We start from the raw sequence: 19856 nt of genomic DNA on the forward strand, positions 1-19856 counted from the left end.
CACTGATCGAATCGATTTTATCAGTTATTTCATGCAATCATGAATCTCTGTTTCCGAGAATTGAAATAAAAAACGCAAAAACAAGCCTATTATAGTGTGTTTAACACAATTATTCACCAAAAAATAAGACATTTATACTTTTTTTATGAACAACATCAAATGAATTATTTTTTATTCAATCAATTTGTCCCATCTAGAAACGTTAGAACGTTTTTGCAAAATGATGTAACCTTGTAAGAACATCGTTAATAATTAGGTTTATTTTAGTTTATTTTAGTATTTTTTAGTTTTAAAGCTGATTTTATATTAATACATATACATTAATATGTTGATTTATGTGTCAAGCAAAAAAATAATTAAACATGCCAGATACTAATGATTTTTCGTGTGTCAATATAAATAACTCCTTTGACATTACAACAAAGTTATGTCGTCACTTTTTCTGACAAATGTCATTCTAATCAAGCTGTATTTTAAGGACTATAAGAATGGAGACGACGCTTGATTGAAGCATTCAAAATCTCAACAAAGCATTATAATGTACCGAAGTTAAAATGTTTGCTATGAATAATAACCGCCATCTCAGAGGCCATTTATTCAAATTAGACAGTACCTCCTTCACTTTCAAGCGCAGGAAGAAGATCGTGATAAACCAAGTTGTGGAGCAATGGATTGGCCATCAAAAACACGGGTTCAAAAACTGCCTGGACAAACACGCGATTTATAATGTATCAATTTATATTTTCTATATTTAAAACACAGTGCATTAAATGAACACGCATCCTACTGCTAGTGTATATGGTAATAATAATATTTGATTGTTGATCTCGTTTTGAATATTCATACATTGAAAGTCAAAATTCAGACAATTAATACTAAGAAAAATTCCATTTGATGTATGTACACATTTTTACATACACTAGAGCACTGATGTATAATATATAGACACGATATTTTTATACTAATAACAAAAATATAGCAAATATTGGGTTGCCTAGTAAAAAATGTAAAAAACATAATAATGTAGGTGAAATAATTTAATTAGACGAATCTCACTCGCGTAAATAAAGGTTTCAGCTCTTTAACTTCACAAACATCAACAGATGAAAGGATTCTGCCTGGAACCAATTGCCTTCAAACTTACGAATTATCGACAGTCCCAGTCATTTCAGATCCCAACTAAAATCCCACTTCTTTAGACTATCATACCCTCAATTTTAAATATGGAAATATAATATATCACTTTAGTTTAGTTAGAATGTAAGTTTAGGTATACAATTGTAAAGCGCCCTTGAGGTGATTTTTTACAAAAATGGCGCTATATAAATCAGCCAAATATTATTATTATTAAGTACTAGCCGATCTTGAAGATGCCAGCTAAGGCAAAAGCCCTCGTTGGCCAATAAACAAAATAATAAAACTAACCAAGACATTTTATCAGAATGTTTATCAAAATCATATTTGAATAATACTTCACCTAAATTTCAGTCTAAAATCAATCTTTCCTGACATAAAAATGAACAGTTTTGCAAGGCATATTTATAATATAATATGCCTTATATTTTATCCATATATTTTATTATTTCGTCAAAAATCTATGCTGATTTCAAAATTGGAAATCTACATATTGATTTGGTTTCAAAATCAGACATCTGTCATGGTGTACTGTGACATAAAAATACCAAATCAGATTAATTTCATTATATAAAACAATTATTTTGAGCCAAAGAGAAAAATTTACCAGCAGACTACCTCAGTACAAAAAAGTAAAGCTAGCTCGAAATTATCTACATGACAGACGTCCATCTTTAATATTACACTACTCGTTTGAAAATATAATGTTGAAAATATAATCGGCGCGTGTGCATGAGAAAAACCACTAATGAAAAGGAAACAAGATCTGTGTGTAAAACTAGAGTCGTGTCGCACTTTATCCTCTGCCTACGCCTACAGGAAACGGCGCGACGCATTGTTATTGTATAAATATTTACTATTTGAACTTACTGAGTTTGTGCGCTTCTTCATAATCAGTTTCTTTTTTATTTCTCTGTTCTTCTAAGCGTTGGTACAGGGGACGCGGGTCGTATGTTTCTTCTGGGGCTTCTATTGAAAAAAAAAACAAAACCGCAACTTTTAATTGACAGTGACAGAAAAACTATATTCAAATACGTATTTGTCAAACCGCTCTGTTTCCGCATATCCTCTTAATAAAATTTTAAGCAAAATACGAATTTCTGTTAATTTTGAAACACACTATTTTTCTAGGAAATTCCATATCACAGATTCATCAAGCATATTTTTCCATAAGCTAAAATGTTTGGTACAAACAAAGGGTGCAATTTCTTCAATACTACGTAATAAATAAATTATGGTAAAGCTTTAAATGTAGGTTTTCTATCAAAATATTATATTCGGACGACTAGTAGGTAATACTTTTTATTATTCATATTATTGTGCGTCGGGATTGTAGACAACATATTGTAAAAATATTTTTAAAAACAATGTTGAGAAATGTCAAATCGTTACCTTCTGGTTGATCCGCTGTCCTTACTTTTTCCCATTCTTCCTGTCTGCGCTTTTTGGCTTCAGCGATCTCCGCCTCAGAAATGAATCCCGAGCTCATTTTAATTAATTTAACAAATACCCTAATTACTTAATATGTTTTTAAATGTTCAATTTTACAAACGTGACAGAAAGAGATCAGAAAACCTTCCACAGATTTTTTCCAGACTTGTTATTTTTTATTTCTACTTCAAAACTGTTTTATCTGTGGTTATAAAACAACGAGATTCCGAGGGGCTACACGTAGACTGAATTTAACGGTTTTTCATGGGGTGTTTTTCTAATTAAAAAAATGTATATTTTCTCGAACTTAATTGTTTATTGTTTTGCCAACTAACTCCAACACTTACTAATAACTGTAGCAAAAAACAAAATTGAATGGAAATATATCTCAATATTAAAATTTAAATGTGCCTGTATTTATTAGCAGAATAAGGCGTTATATTTGCAGCAAAGCTATGTCGGTGTTTTTCAACCCAATCCCTCCCCCCGGAACCATAATTTTATTAAACTTTGGCTTTGCTCGAGACCACGACCCCCTCAATCTAAACAAATGTTTATCCCGGTGGTGGGGAGCTCATCGAGATATTGTTTTTACCCGCAAGGCGGTCGCGTATTAAAAAAGGTTGAAAAACACTTGCTTTTACAATAAAATTATTTTGCCTTTCCAAGCTAAAAAGCAGTATCTGGCAAAAATTTTAAAATATATTATTTTAATGACATCTGATAAATAATAAGGAAATATCACATACTACAAATACCGATAAAAATACATGAAATGGATTTACGATAATTAATTGTATTTTCAAAATCAATATGGATATTGTGGAGAAATGTGTTTATACATAAATTTTAAAGAAAATAAAATAATAAAAATACGTTGCTAGAAAAATGCGACGTGTTTGGCCTTGGTTGTTGTGACATTAAGGTTCGTGATATTGTTCTACACAAATTTCTATGGCCAGGAACAAATTAACATGAATGGTGACGTATTAGGGGCGTGGGCAATTAAATTAAACCGTTTTGCCGGAATTTAAAATTACTAATTTAAAAGTATTTTTTATGCTTCTTATAAGCAAAAAAATATTTTTTTACTGGGCAGTATTTCATATACCTTTATTTCTTTAACTTTTTTTTTTAATGTGGCATTTCCCTATTGTAATCTTTCTAAATCATCTTTCCAACTGTTTTGATAAATATAAGCTAAAAAATACCAAATTCATAAAACCTTTTTTTCTCAAAACTTTTTTAATGTTTGTTACTGCCTGCTTGCTTGGATTGGCGGTATTCTTTTATTCATTTTTAAAAAATCCGAATCCAAAATCTTCACAATAAATATAGAAAGACACATCCAGTATTAAAAGCATTTCCTAATCGCATCTGGTGGAATTATTCTTCATAGCATCACGTCTGATCACAAAGAAAGTCTGTTAGAGAATGAAGGCGAATTGAAATGCCATCCATTACGTGATTGTAACGTGTGTATTTAATTATATGCCATTGAAATAAAAACACTCTTTTTGTTTTAGAATACATTTTTATTTTATTATTTCAAGTTAAGCATAGTTGCAGTTTGTTATATTAATAATAAAATCAAAAATATTTTATGTTAGTAAGTATACTAACTAAATCTATTTTAATTCTAGAACACATAATCCATATTTTACAGTGCAGAAAAATCTAAAATATATATTGGTCCCAACACCATGATAAAACTTTCTAAAAGTTAATAAGAGCTAAGCCACAAAAGTCACTTTTTAAACAAAGATATCCAAACACATTTTGTTTAGTGGAGCTTATTATTGTATAGTTTTAATATTGCAATGGTACATAGAACACTGCGTTGGTATGAGTGCTGCGTATCTCAACTACTTGTCGCATGACAGCATCGTGATCAGTCTTGCACTACAGGTGCACATGACTAGGGATTATAAAATATTGCAAAGAAAAATCATTTTTCAAACAAATATTTTACGGTGAACATGTCAGAAATTCGACCTGTGACATCATAAAAAGTAACCAAAGATGCCAATCATTACGCCACCATATGGACAGGTATGTATAAATGTTTATAAATTTAAGTATATCGACATATCAGTCGGCCAGAATTCGAAAAGAAGAAAATAACTATTTTAATAATAACATGAAATCAAATTGTCGATTTGCGCATGTTTTTTAAATATTCTTTCAATCGATGTTTAGTGATGGCGTACATTGGCTATCAATATGAAATTTGGAATATTTTTTAATCAATTAATTCTGTACGAGTTTGGATTTTGTCTAAGGGAAGAGACCATTACAGGAGACTGCTGCGAGATATTGCACAGATTTATATACTATTTAACGTGTCGTCCAGATGTTTATTGAAATACATATGTTTATGCAATAATTTTTAATTTTGCTATTGTTAAATACTGTGCATGCTTCCACTTTCCATTATATTGTATCTCAACTCAACACAGGGCTCTTGGCCTCATAGAGTTAGGGATAAGTAATTTTTTTTTTTTATAATATGTATATATGTATTTGTATAAATAAATAAACAAAGTATAAGTTTTTCACCATTATATATTTTTTGTGGCATTTCGCATAAAACTGCATACTAAACTACAATTCCGTTTTTTCAGACTATATATTTACAAAATTACAACACAACACAATTTTATAAAGATTTAATACATATTATATATTAACGTTTTCCATTACATAAAAGAAAAAAACAATTCTTGTGTACATTGCACTTTTAGTAAAAAAACTTAAGTACAAATATAAAATTGTGAATATGATCAATTTCATTCATTCTGTTTGTTAAAATGAACAGTAGTACATTTGAGGCAGACAGCACAGAAGTAATGTTACCCACAAAAGTTTTACCGTGTAGCTAAAGAGTGTTTAAACTGGTAATGGTGCGACCAGTGTCATAATATATTAATGAACGGGAAAAAGTGCGCTCAACCGCATCTAGTTAAAAAAAAGCATGGTTATGGAACCTTTCCAATGTTTAAGTCCATTTATACCTCTTTGTGGGTTACGTCACTTCTGAGCTGACCATCTCATTTTCGAATTGTGTAAAATAGACTTAACTCAAAAATTCATTAGAAAAGACTATTTTTGACTCTTGCTTAAATTTTAATTTGTGGCATAACTCCTAACCTTTTGACAGTCGATCTTATCAATAAATACAGTTTGGAAGATTTTTGTAACTGTACAATTTTTAATTTTTAGGTTTCGATAGTTTTTATTTAGTAGATTTGATAAGATACTCTGATAATTAAATAATAAAAAAGTATTATTTCTATACCTAAGTAAGAAAACAGTCTCCCCAAAAATTTATAAATCGTATGTTCGTCCACACGTGGAATATGTCTACTAAATCTGGAGTCCTTAATTTAAGAAAGACAGAATTAATGGAGAAAGTCCAAAGAAGGGCGAATAAAATAGTACTTTATCTAAGGAATAAAACATGTCGTGGGGTAATTACTACAACTAGGTAACTTCGAAATCGGGATTTTTGAGTTGACCACTGAAACACATCTTTGTATCTTTGTCCATGAATGCTAAAAGTAGATAAGTTGTGATGCATTCAAATCAAATTGTCTAATGTCTATTTGTAGCATTTATGGAGAAGGATACAAAGATGTAGTTTAAGCGGTTGACTCAAAAAGGCTGATTTTCAAGTTACCCATGGTCCTTAAATATAGCTTGATTAGAATGACAGCAGTCAAACTAATTTCATTAGTGATAGGAAATTACTGATCACTGATCGAATCGATTTTATCAGTTATTTCATGCAATCATGAATCTCTGTTTCCGAGAATTGAAATAAAAAACGCAAAAACAAGCCTATTATAGTGTGTTTAACACAATTATTCACCAAAAAATAAGACATTTATACTTTTTTTATGAACAACATCAAATGAATTATTTTTTATTCAATCAATTTGTCCCATCTAGAAACGTTAGAACGTTTTTGCAAAATGATGTAACCTTGTAAGAACATCGTTAATAATTAGGTTTATTTTAGTTTATTTTAGTATTTTTTAGTTTTAAAGCTGATTTTATATTAATACATATACATTAATATGTTGATTTATGTGTCAAGCAAAAAAATAATTAAACATGCCAGATACTAATGATTTTTCGTGTGTCAATATAAATAACTCCTTTGACATTACAACAAAGTTATGTCGTCACTTTTTCTGACAAATGTCATTCTAATCAAGCTGTATTTTAAGGACTATAAGAATGGAGACGACGCTTGATTGAAGCATTCAAAATCTCAACAAAGCATTATAATGTACCGAAGTTAAAATGTTTGCTATGAATAATAACCGCCATCTCAGAGGCCATTTATTCAAATTAGACAGTACCTCCTTCACTTTCAAGCGCAGGAAGAAGATCGTGATAAACCAAGTTGTGGAGCAATGGATTGGCCATCAAAAACACGGGTTCAAAAACTGCCTGGACAAACACGCGATTTATAATGTATCAATTTATATTTTCTATATTTAAAACACAGTGCATTAAATGAACACGCATCCTACTGCTAGTGTATATGGTAATAATAATATTTGATTGTTGATCTCGTTTTGAATATTCATACATTGAAAGTCAAAATTCAGACAATTAATACTAAGAAAAATTCCATTTGATGTATGTACACATTTTTACATACACTAGAGCACTGATGTATAATATATAGACACGATATTTTTATACTAATAACAAAAATATAGCAAATATTGGGTTGCCTAGTAAAAAATGTAAAAAACATAATAATGTAGGTGAAATAATTTAATTAGACGAATCTCACTCGCGTAAATAAAGGTTTCAGCTCTTTAACTTCACAAACATCAACAGATGAAAGAATTGAAGGAATATAGATGTTCAAATATGGGCAGAATGGTGAATGTTACACAGTGTGTAAAGTGGCAACTTAAACCAGCCATTGACAGGTCATAAGCTCTGTAGATGCCTGGACTTCTATATTACCTTCTCTTAAATGTTCTTCATCTCTGTTGTAATATGTTAAATATTGGGTTGCCTAAAACAATTTGAAGAAAAAAAAGATATAGCAAATCACAATACACATGCAAACATTCATGTAAGAAAGAGATTTACATATTTCCTTAGTTTGTAATTTATTTCAGAGTAACTAGTTACCATAAATTAGTGACAGACCGAAGTTTCAATTTTGGTTTTGGCCAAAAATTGGCTTAGTCAAAATCAATCAATATTTGGCCATTTCTGACAGTCCAAATCACGTTTGCAATCATTTTCAGACGCAAAAATGTTCACCGCTACACGGAAAAAAACGTTCCCAAATTCTTCGTACCGCGATGACGGCACCGCTGTTTGACATTCTGCTTACAATTACGGCTTTCTAAGAAACTCCCTCTATCTATTGTACAGTCAATGTTTGATTGAGGTTATCCACCGCTATATGACGGCCGCTGGATGACGGCACCGCTCTACTAGGAAACCACAGCTTTAGAGAATAAAGGCAAATCCACTAATTGAATTCCATCTAGTATGCACGTGTAACACGTCTATTAAATTATACATCAGCGCATTTAAGTTAAAAAATATATTGCCAAGCACTTAATATTATCTATATCGCCAGCCAGTGTACAGAATCGCCAATCTAGAAACAGGCGTCAAGATTTACACCAAGGACGAAATCAATACACGGGCCTTATTTTGGACTTGGAATTGTGTACGACTTATGAAAATTGACAAGCGACAGCATTCTTAAACCACCTGTGCGCCTGAAGTCGTATGAGAACCAGTGAACTTTATCTCGAGTGCCCCGAAGCACTCGACATTGTACCTTCATTTGTCAAACTTTCTTTTGTGTAAAACAGTAGGCACTTATCTTTGAAAAAAACATTATTCTAACACTGGTCAGCATCAGAAATTTATTTTAGTGATTTCATACAAAATAAATTAGTTAAATCATTTGTTTGAATAGTTATTTTCTTATTTGACTAATGAAATGATCGATATTTCAGTTGAGATATACAGTAGAACTCCGTTTATCTGAACTCCGGACATCCAGATTGCTAAATATTCGGATCGTTATCAGGAAATAAAACCTCAAAAAAATGACCTCGCTGCTTGTAAATGTGATCTTAGAATAAATATTGCATTTTATTTCAAAACTTTATTTAATTTAACGATTAATCCAATTATCCTGATTTCTGCATACCTGGATAACATCTGGCACTCATTGATCCGGATAATTGGAGTTTTATTGTAAAAGCAAAGTACTCTAAGCGGATTGGCGACAACGCACGTCGGCCGACGATATAACTACAATATTTTGATTTCAGTCCTGCGCGTCTCTCGCGTCCTGCAGGGCGGTGTTGATTGCCTCCATCCACTGGTCCCTCTCGGGCCTGGTGTCGCTGGCAAGCAGGTGGGTCCCCGTGTGCGGGTAGGCCTCCGCGGTCGGCAGCAGCAGGGTGTACGGCCGTGCGCAGACGTCGCGAGGCGCGGGCCCCACTCGCTCGCAGGTGGCTGTGACCAGCTCGATCGTGCCCATCGGCGGCTGGAAATGAATTCGAATGAATAACATAAATGGGAAGAATGGGCAGGTTTGCCTCACCTCGGATCAGATTAGAAGTTTAAATATTGTCTACACAATGCAATTTGCGTTTTTATAATACATAACGGTACAAAGATAAAACATAGCACAATATCGTGGGGTAATTACTGCAACTGGGTTACTTTAAAATCAGGATTTTTGTATTGTCCTCCATGAATGCTACAAAAATAGACAAGTCGTGATGATTTGAATGCATGGCTTTTGGTAGTATTCGTGGAGGGGGATTCAAAATTTTGTTTTTAGTGATGAACACAAAAACTTTTCATTTTAAGTCACCATACATACAACAAACAAACCATCACGCCGTTTCCCCGTAAGGGTAGGCAGAGAGGATAGAACGCCACAACACTCTATATTTGCATACAGATCTCGCTTTCTCTACATTCATACATCTTCTCATGCACGCGCGCCGATTATTCCGACTTTTGACATGTCCATCTTTAAGTATTTGTTGGATTTGGTCATGCCATGTCTTTCTCGGTCTTCCTCTATTTCTGCATCCATCAACATTCGCATTGTAAATATTCTTAGCCGTTCTTTCGCTGTCCATTCCCTCTAAATGTCCAAACCAGCGCAGAGCTCCTTTCTTGATTTTGTCTCAGTAATGTACGGATCTAAACATTTGTGCATCTATCGTACATAGTTTTACCACACCGAGAGATCGTATATAATAATGAATAAGTTCAATGCTATGGAAAATCGGATATAAACAATGTTTTCTTACATGCAGTAAAAAATTAGAGCAGTTAATTGAACGACAAAGTTTCTCAAAAATCAAAAAATTAATAAAAATGAACTAGGGTCTGTTCATTATTACAAGAATTTCCTAATAAAAAAAACCAGCTGCGTGATATTTGACAGATAATTTCACACATCTTTTTCTGAACAGCAGGGTAAAATTAGGGTGGATCGACATTTGAACGTAGTTATGCAGAAAGCAGCCCGCCATAGAAGAGTGAAACTGAGATAATAATACTTTTGTGAAACGGGGGAATAATCAAATCTACACAACAGTTGGAATATTTTCGACTTTTGACAAATGATAAACAATGAAATCATTATTTTTTTAATATTCCAAAAAAGAATCTAACTACCTATTTGACCAGTTTTAATGATTTTTTAAGTACCGTAAGGTTTTTCTAGTGCCGTGGGTGTTTTTTGCAAATTGAGAAATGGCGTTTTTGTGATCGAAACTATTTTCAAAAGGTGATAACTACAGTTTTTTTGTATGAGAATGCGGCCTGGCTGTTTTTAACGGAACATAGAACTGACCTTACTGCATCTGATAACACCAAAATCTCTTTTTTTTTTTATTGTGGACTGTCTGCTTTCTGCATAACTATGTTCATTTCGTTTGTGCATATTTAAATTTGATAAAATTAATGTTTTTTTTTGAACGCCATAATTTTGATAAAAATATCAATAAAAAGGCTTTGGTTAATTTACTAAAATAATATAGTAAAACTAAACAAGAGATTTTAATTATAATTTTATCAAAATCTTTATTTAAATTCAGTGAGTACTCCCAGGTGGAAATCCCGCAAGAGAAAATCGCCTGTAGATTAGTCGGTCTCATGGTGTACTGGTTATTGCGTTTGCCAGGCATTAAATAAGTAAATAATTGTAAAACAATAAATATCAATCCACCGTATTGTATTTGAACGTAGTTATTCAGAATGTGGCCAGTCCACAATTTTGAAAAAAATAAATATTGACGTCATCGGGTGCAGTAAGGTAAATTCTATGTTCTGCTAAAACAGCCAGACCGCTTTTATACAAAAAAAAACTGTAATAATCACCTTCTGAAAATAGTGTCGATCACAAAAGCGACATTTCTAAATCTCCAGAAAACACCCAAAATACTAGAAAAATCATAGGTACTTGAAAAGTCGTCAAAAATGGTCAAATACACAATTAGATTATTGTTTGTCATATTTAAAAAAACTAATGTACTCATTGTTTATCATTTGTCAGAGTCAAAAACATTGCACGTGTTGTGTAGGTTTGATTATTCACTCTTTTCTAGTGCTATTATCTCAGTTTTTATTTTCTATGGCTGGCTGCTTTCTGCAAAACTACGTTCATTTTATCACGCCTTGTAGATTTTTGCTGTGGTGTGAAATGGGCCAATCATGCGATATCACGCAGTGGGCTCGTAGATCCAGTTTCCGTAAATGTACTTTACATATTTTCTTTTTTACTATAAAAAGGTTTTCCTTCTCTGTTGTAATAAATTTAGATTTAATAACTCCCTAGGGAGAGAAATCCAGCCTTTCTACAAACATTTGGACATACTCAAAACATTGTTGATAAACCATGAAGTTTGATAGTTTTGTATCGAAACATTTATTTGATTTATTTGTAACTTTAAAACACCCATTAGTGGTATATAAATATATTGTATCATCACCCTAACTTGTAAATCTACAAACGGTCAAAAATAATATTTATATTATATTAAAATAATATAGTGGTTATCATGTGATTCTCAATGTTGATTTTAAATTTGTCTGCAGTATAATTTACAAGTGTTTTCATTACCTTGGTGCCCTCGTGATCCGGATACCTCCAGTAGCTGATGTCCTGGGCGTGCAGCACACACCAGCGCCGGTGCCAGGCCCCAAAGCCGCCGGCCTCCTCGAACATGGTGAGGAAGCCCCTCAGCGGGGGACGGCAGGGAGCCTCCACTGCCGCGCGGTCCGACACCAGGGACACTCGGACGGTCCCCTCGAGAGGGCCGCCCTGAGAAGCCTGGGAAAGAAGAGGAAGAAATCACTTGAAAAACGGATAAATATATTGGGAGTGACTCAACACGATCACGATCATTGGGAGTGACTCATCATCATCTCCCGCTCTACTCTCCGCCGATACTGACTATTCTTCCTGCCCCTTGGATTCGACTTCTGAACTTCTCATCTTACGGATCCCGACCGCGGCGCTCTCTTTGGAATCAAAAGTCCTTTTCAGGACTACTAATCAAATCGGCTTTTCGCTGCAGTTAAACAGTGTTTGTGCTTCGACCTTCGGTTCCACGCCGCCAGTGAAATCTGTGTGTGCTTCGTTTTTCGGTTTCTGCTGCCTTACAAACAGCGGAAGTGACGACCTCGTGAAGAGTGGTGGACCCACTAACTCGTCGGTAACGCGTCAGCTACACTCATATTTAACTTATTTTGTGATTTTTGCCGAAAAGCTGCCGTTTTGCTTATGAGAGCAATGTACCCCTCACTTCAATTCTTTCAATTTGTGATCAATCAAAAACACATGTTCGGGACCACGGCTATGGGTAAGGAGTTCGGAAGGAGATAGGAGAGGATCGAGGAAAAAAGAGGAATTCAATTATGGGAATTAGAGTTATAAGGATATATAATAATGTTTCAGGAGTTTCTTTGTGATGTAAATTTACTGTAACATCGGGTGTACCACAAGGATCGCACTTTGGGCCACATATTTTACCTTATTGAGCGAGAAGCTCGTCCTGCTGACTTGGCTGTGGCCGAAGATGCAGTAGCCATGTGGCTGGAGGGCCGGAGCCCTCACAGCCGAGGGACCCCCTGGGGACATGGGCAGCGGGCCCCTCAGGTCGGCGCCCTTGGCCCCCTTGCGGGGCGTCGTCAGCTTGCCACTCTGGAAGGAGATATCATATCATTAGAGACATATCTTAAAGAAATTTTTAGAAAAGGAAAAAAGGGTAGAGCCACAATTTACGGATTTTATTTTAAATTTGCACAGTGTTCTGTCAATTCAAGCTGTCCAATCAAAACCAAACGTCAATTACCCCCAAAAAACGCAGAAATATTCTTAATTTAAATACCTCAACCAATCACATAGAGAAAAATATTGGAAAACTCTTTACTACATTATTCAATATTATGCAAAATGCCCTTTGGGCGTAGTAAATAAATGAAGCATTTACCTTTTTGGTCCCAATGTGATATTTGACATCATGTGGAAGAATTTCCTTGGAAGCTTGGAGGGCATATACTTCTATTGTCACCTAAAAATAAGTGGAAAGACAACATGAAAAAAATTTATACATGAAAAAAGTGCTTTGTCAATGGTGGACTTTAATAAGTTCTCGTTGTTCTCCAACAGATGGTGTTACGAGTATCTTAGCTTTTATAGATCGAGCAATACTTAAGCCAACTTCATCGGCAAAGGCTACCTGCCTATAATGAATAATAAAAATAATAATAATATTATAAAGTGCCCCCGGCATGAGTTATCTACCCTACCCTGGTGAGGACACATTATTTTCTTAATCAAAAATATGTAAATAAGTCATGTGTACTAGATATAGGCTCACCAGCAAAAGACGCTCGCTGTCGTCCAATAATAATAATAACAGTAAACGGTAATGTGTACAAACTTTGAAGTCAGAGTTGAGTCCTTCCAGTCGAACCTTGTCCGGGAAGGATACGGAAAAGGATTCCGGAACGGTCTTCATCATGGAAGTGGCGATGACTCTCTCCTGACACTTGATCAGGCACACCAGATAGTGACCCAGCGCTCCATCTGGTAAGAAATAAACGAACCCGTTTATTAGCTTAGTTTTTTGTAACAAATGAGGAAGTTTAAGTCAGTGGTACTTTTTGTAATTGTATTTTTTTTTATTAACATAGAATTTCTTCAATCTCTTGTCTTGTCAATGACTCAAAACTATGTATTTTTTTTAAAAGAAAAAAAAAATATTAGTTAAATTGAAATCAAGTTGGGGTAGGGTGGGATTCGAACCTCGGAACTCTGGCCCGCGAATCCGCAACACTAGCCACGGGACCACAACCCGATTTGCATGTGACTTTAGAGGCTCTCTTCCGCTTATTCTCGATCAGTTCTGCCATTGGTCCATTGACGGCAAGCACACCGAAAATCTTTCATAACTCTCTTATCATTGGTTGATTCATATGAACTAGTGTCGTCGTTCAAAGAAGTTCGTTTTTATTGAAATATTTTTTTTCTACATTTTCAGGAAACTTTGCAGTACAATTTAATGCTCCAATTTTTACCGCGCGCAAGAAAACGAATCCAATTTTCTATAAGGCTGAAGTTCCTCATTAAACAATCAGTAAATTCAGACAATAAATAAAATAAACTCCCGTAGAAAAAAAACAGCTCAGACACAGAAAACAAAAAAAAACTTGTATTCGCATGGACTTATTGAAAAATATGTAATAGTGATGTGAAAAGTTAATTTTGTATCAAAAGTAACACCAAGAAACACATTATATGAAGAAAAAAAACTTACCAGCATTGAGATGTCTGACATAGTCTCTCCTGAGAGGGAGAACCAAGTCCTGCATGGTCAGTGTGATGGCGGGAGAAGTGTTGGCCGGCACTCCTTCCACTTGGATCCTCTGCACTTCATGGAGACAAGCTTGTCGACGATGAGCTGAGAATACAAGAAAAGTTTGGTACAGGGTGGGCCTTAACTGCATACCGTTTTAATCAACAAAAAATAAATAATTGTAGAATTTATAAATGTTTTAATTTCAGAAACTACAATAATTGGAAATTTTAATTTCTAAGTTTTAAAAATTATACTGTTCAAGTGAGTTCCACCAGCTTGTTGAAATTTTTTAAGGCGGATTTGCAAATTTTCAAAAGCACGTTAACAAGCTACCCGTGGGATGGCGTTAATTTCCCGTACAATGTTTTGTTTCAACTGATTTATTGTTGTTGGATTGTCTTCATAGACTCTTGATTTTAAGTCCCCACAAAAAATAATCACCCCCACAAAAAATAATCACACGGGCTGATATCCGGGCTCCGCGGGGGCCACTCAATGTCTCCTCCTCGTGAAATGAGTTTCCCGGGAACATCTCCTTAAAACGGTCGACGATCGGTATCGTTCGGCTTCAACTCTTGCGTTAGCTGAATTTTATAGGCTTTTAGATGTAAATCGAGGTTTTAAATTCTTCGTAAAGTGGTCCTCTTGTTGTTTAAGCCTTGGCTTTTCTCGCGAGACAATTGTTGTGGATTTTTCCTTACTAAATAACCGCCAGTTGTCTCGAACATTTGATCCATTTTCGAATAGACTTTGCGCTTCGTGCTTGACCTACCATCGTCTTAATGACAATGCAGAAGGAGAACCAAATCAAATCCATTTAAAAAATGTTTCGTCTTGAAAATAGGCTAAAATTGCAGACTTGACGTCTCCATCATTTGTGAATTTCTTTAGTTGCAGTTTTTTTTTTTTAATTTGGGAATAAATAATAATTTAATAGGACCAGGTCTAAACTATAGGCAGATTGGTTTAATATTTGGAAGCCACATTAAAATAAAAGACTATACTATTTATAAATCAAGTATTTACCAGGACATGAGTCGCTGTATACTGCTGTCTCTTCTAAAATAATATGCTGTATTTTATCCTGTTCAAATCGCAATTTATCCATACACGATATTTCTTCAGGAAACTAATTACTCATTTATATCAATATTTGATATACACTGTGTTCCAGGGTCAGATCGCGAACTTCAGAGGAACATTCCACATGGCAAACTTTAAAAAAAATTCTATAATAATTTTTTTATTTTTTTTTATTTTCTTTTTTTTTTTTTTTATAGTTTGAAATTAAAGTGAATCTTTTATTTCTCGGACTAGCATCCCTTCCACAAAACCCCTACCCTTGCCCTTAAAAAAAAAATGGATAAAAAATGCATTTGACCAAAAAAGCGATACGCACCAAAGGAATTATTTACCACAGTCTTTTAAAAGTTAAGTAGTATTTATAGCATTTTAGCTGGAGTATTCCTGGTATTCCCCTCAGGAAATCGCAGAAATTTTTTACGTTCAGGCATGAAAAGGTAAAGTAGAACTATTAGGCCACCTCTTAGAAATATCGTACCATATGATGCATGTATGTTTATTTTGTATAAGTTGTGCTCTTACTTGCGAGTAACAGAAGACGTTCCCCTTCTGCCTGCTCGGTGGAGCCGCTAAACTCAATAGTGGAAGCACACAGGTTCAAAGCTTGGCTGGCCTAAAATATTAAAAACAGGTATTAAAAGTAAGTTCATCTTCATGCCCTTATCCGCACCAGTAGCTCAATCACAAATAACTATCGACGTGCTAATAAGCGACGTGATAACAACTTCTCACCATGGTTGCTTATTATGTTCGCGATCACAATGCAACATCCGTGAACACCTAATATTACATGACAAAATATTTGCGTGATATTTGAATTTTACCGGTGTAAATATGGAAAATAATTCAAAACTTCTATTTTTATTTATTTATTATTAATCATGCTATTTATTGCATTTAGCCAGCGGTTGGCAAGCCAAATGTCAAGAAAAGCATTCGCCATAGTAATTGTAATTTAACTTTCACTTTTTTGTATTAGATACTCCTTACTATTTTGCAAATGCAATATATTGTATTATCTTTTATAGTAAATGCTGATTTTTTGCCAGTGAACTGTATTTATTTACGAGGAAAACAAAAAACAAACTGACGCGCGCGTCGACTTAGAGATTACACACGCTTTGACTTATGACTGCGATAATTTAAGCATGTTCATTATTATTCATTGTGATCGCTTAAATGCTTAGCATGTTTTTAAGCACGTCGATAGTTCTTAGTGATTGAGTTACTGGGCTGGTATTCTGAACGCACTTACAGCGCGCTATAACGCATATTTAGTATGTCAAAACGCGCTGTACTGCGCTATAATTGCGTTCGGAATACCAGCGCTGATGTACATCAAATACAGTGTACCTCGATCAGACGTTAAGGACACATAAAAGGAGCCTCAACCTTGGGAGACCACTGGTATAACCTGAGGATGTTAAAGAGCTCACCCCCTATCTAATAGTCCAATACTTTACGAATCTGGGCTTGGAGGGGGAGATTTAGGAAAATGTAATATCTCGCCTTCCACACAGTAGCCAGGCTCTTTATAGACCTGGGCTTGGAGGGCGAGAACTATTCACGGGGACCCGTCACGATAGATCTTCACAAGTCACAGTGATGTCAGGAGCTTGCGTAGCACTGACCCCCGCCACTAAGAATAAGAATAAGATGATCAGTCTTACTCTTCAAGAGCCAGTCCAGGGATTATGAAATATTCAAGTGTAAAAACACATTATTCAATAAATATTTCGTATCAACCATGTCGAGAATCGAAACTGAGACCTCGTGCATGGCAGGCAAACGCGCTGACCACTACATTCAAAGTTCTAAGTTGTTGAATTAAGTTCTTTAAAAGTTGAAATTATCTCATTTAGTTCAAAAGCTTTGATATGATGTTTTGGAAATAGCACAATTGCAAAATCTTGTTTGCTGAACATTTCATTCAATGTGACTCCCATGATTTATCCTTTAAGGTACAGCATTTATCATATTTTTAAATAATGATGTCATATTTTGCTATAAGAGACCTAAATTATAACATTTTTTATTATTACAAATTATGGAAAATAGATTCTTAAGCAGTATATAAATATGTTAAATTATTCAACAATGTTTGATTATGTCCAAATGCTTGCAGACTGGCTGGATTTCCTCCCTAGGGAGTTGTTCATATTTAAATTTGTTTCAACAGAGAGGGAAAGAGTTTGATTTGGTTCAGCCGGATGAATCTCACCCACGTGATAAAGGTTTCAGCTCTTTCACTTCACAAAAGTCAACAGATGGAAGAGTTGAGGAAATGTGGATGTTCAAACATGGGCAGAATGGTGAATGTTACACAGTGTGTAAAGTGGCCACTTAAACCAGCCAATGACAGGTCATAAGCCCTGTAAATGCCTAGACTTCCAAATTTCTTCACGAAAACTCTTTCCCTCTCTGTTGAAATAAATTTAAATATGTTAAATTATTGTTTAATTCATTTAAAAACATAAATAAAATAAAAATATTTGGTTAATGTAACGCGATGTCACAGCACCATTTGCAGAGGGATTTTTCAGCACAGTCTTTTAAGAGTAAAAATTAAAAGATCGGAGAAAAATTAATAGAAAATGTGTGATTCTTTTGTAACTTTAGTATACCTGGGAGATTACGGTATTTTGTTTTGCTACATCTTCTAGAAGTTCCTTGACTCTCTGCCGGGCATCCGCCTTCTCATCCCGCTTCTTCTTCTCCTCGTCCCCGGCCACCTTGGCTGGCTTCTGTGACTCTTCGTTGCGAACTATACGGACGGGAGTAGCAGACTGCGGTGAACCCTTTGATAAAACAAAATATTGTCAAAAATGAAATTCGTTCATTATATAGGACTGAGCCCAGCATTGTCGACAAATTCAAGAAAGGAATGCTGTGTTGGTTTGGACATGTAGAGCGAATGGACAGCAATGGAACGGCTAAAAGGATTTAGGAAGCAAATGTTGATGGATGCCAAAAACAAAGAAAGCCGAGAAAGACATGGTCATCAGCCCTCCCTGTAAATACCTAGACTTCCATATTTCCTTCTCCTAAGTGTTCTTCATCTCTGTTGAGATTTTTTTACTATTTTTTTAATAATCTATATATTTACATAAATTATACATGTTTTATTTTTCATTCTAATACAAATCTACTTTTATACATCTAGTAAATGTTATAACTGTAAATCTCCGAAAAAAGAGACAAGCTCTTGGGCTTGGACTCACACTGTTGTGGTTATTTGTTTATTAGAATTTATATAATTTCGAATATACAAGTAGGTACATGAGAAAAAAAACTTATACAATATAAAAAGAAAAACCGAAAAGAATAATATAGTAATACTAATTAAAATAGAATGCTGTTCTTACACGGGTTCAAAATTGTTTTTAAAATTTACTTTCAATTTATTTATTGATATATTAGTTTTAATAGTTTTTAGTTCATTGGGGAGATTATTGTAATTTTTGACACATTTGAAGACAAAGCTATTTTGACCATGACTTGTGTCTCATTCATGTGATCTGAGTGACTTATTCATCTTAAATTCTTTTATTTTTTCTTCTTTGTGAAATAAATTAAAGTTACATCATCTATTTTTTTAGGGCAATGCAATATTTGCTCAACCTTAGATGTAACTAGTATAGGAATAACGTGTCTATTTATTATGCTGCCCTGGTCAGCCTAAAATTCATATCTGAAAAAATTATCTTTGCGTTTTTTTGTTGTAATAAACATTTAATAGCTTTACATATTTACTAGGGGCCTTACTTGTTAAATCGGGTATAAAGTTAAGCTTGAGAATATTGGTAGAATAATGATGGTATAGCAAAAAGTATTACTTATAAACCTCACATAGTTAAACTCGGTTTAAATCAGGAATAGCGACTATAGAAACTTATACCTGCAATTATGTGGTATAACACTGGAATAAGCATGTGATCTGTCAAGTCATATTTTTCGGTAATCAAAATGGATAGTTTACCTTTTTTTTTTCTTTTTTTTTTTATTAATTTTTTTTTTTGTTGTTTTTTACAATATACATAAGAGGTTTTAAACAGAGTATTAAAAAAATAAAGCATAATTACATAGCAATGAAATACATATTAAAAGTAAACAAAAAAATCCCACAAAGGCATGGCATACAAGAAAATGTTAATGAATTTTTTCTCCTATAATAAATAATAGACAGTTATAATATTTTTGTGTAACATAAGAAAGAGAAAATAAAATATTCAATAAAAGATTATTTGGTATTTTTTTTTATAGTAATTAAAAAAGGAAATAAAAAATATTTTTAAAAAAACATAAAAAAGGGCAACAAAA

The 19856-nt window shown here is 33.9% G+C and overlaps 2 protein-coding genes across 2 annotated transcripts in view; both read right to left on the minus strand.

The window, feature by feature from the left end:
* Nucleotides 1-1990: 1990 nt before the first annotated feature.
* Nucleotides 1991-2749, minus strand: LOC148277259 (PSME3-interacting protein-like). The gene is made up of 2 exons (XM_088233135.1): nt 2527-2749; nt 1991-2103 (listed from the first exon to the last, which is right to left on the minus strand). The coding sequence occupies exons 1-2, from the start codon at nt 2621-2623 to the stop codon at nt 1991-1993; spliced, it is 210 nt and encodes a 69-aa protein (XP_088089261.1). The 5' UTR covers nt 2624-2749.
* A 1342-nt stretch (nt 2750-4091) lies between these two features.
* The window catches only part of LOC148277260 (anillin-like), a 96457-nt gene continuing 80692 nt past the window's right edge, over nt 4092-19856 (minus strand). Inside the window, exons 12-19 of the mRNA XM_088233136.1 lie at nt 18161-18334; nt 16059-16149; nt 14412-14555; nt 13536-13681; nt 13083-13163; nt 12623-12793; nt 11711-11920; nt 4092-9112 (exon numbers count right to left, since the gene is read on the minus strand). Coding sequence (XP_088089262.1) covers nt 8891-9112; nt 11711-11920; nt 12623-12793; nt 13083-13163; nt 13536-13681; nt 14412-14555; nt 16059-16149; nt 18161-18334 — 1239 coding nt within the window. The 3' untranslated portion in view covers nt 4092-8890. The remainder of the gene's footprint in view (nt 9113-11710; nt 11921-12622; nt 12794-13082; nt 13164-13535; nt 13682-14411; nt 14556-16058; nt 16150-18160; nt 18335-19856) is intronic.

Source organism: Micrasema longulum, unplaced genomic scaffold (genome assembly GCF_059751315.1).
Source record: "Micrasema longulum isolate JH-2025_06_02 unplaced genomic scaffold, ASM5975131v1 h1tg001060l, whole genome shotgun sequence".
In the NCBI taxonomy this organism is placed as follows: domain Eukaryota; kingdom Metazoa; phylum Arthropoda; class Insecta; order Trichoptera; family Brachycentridae; genus Micrasema; species Micrasema longulum.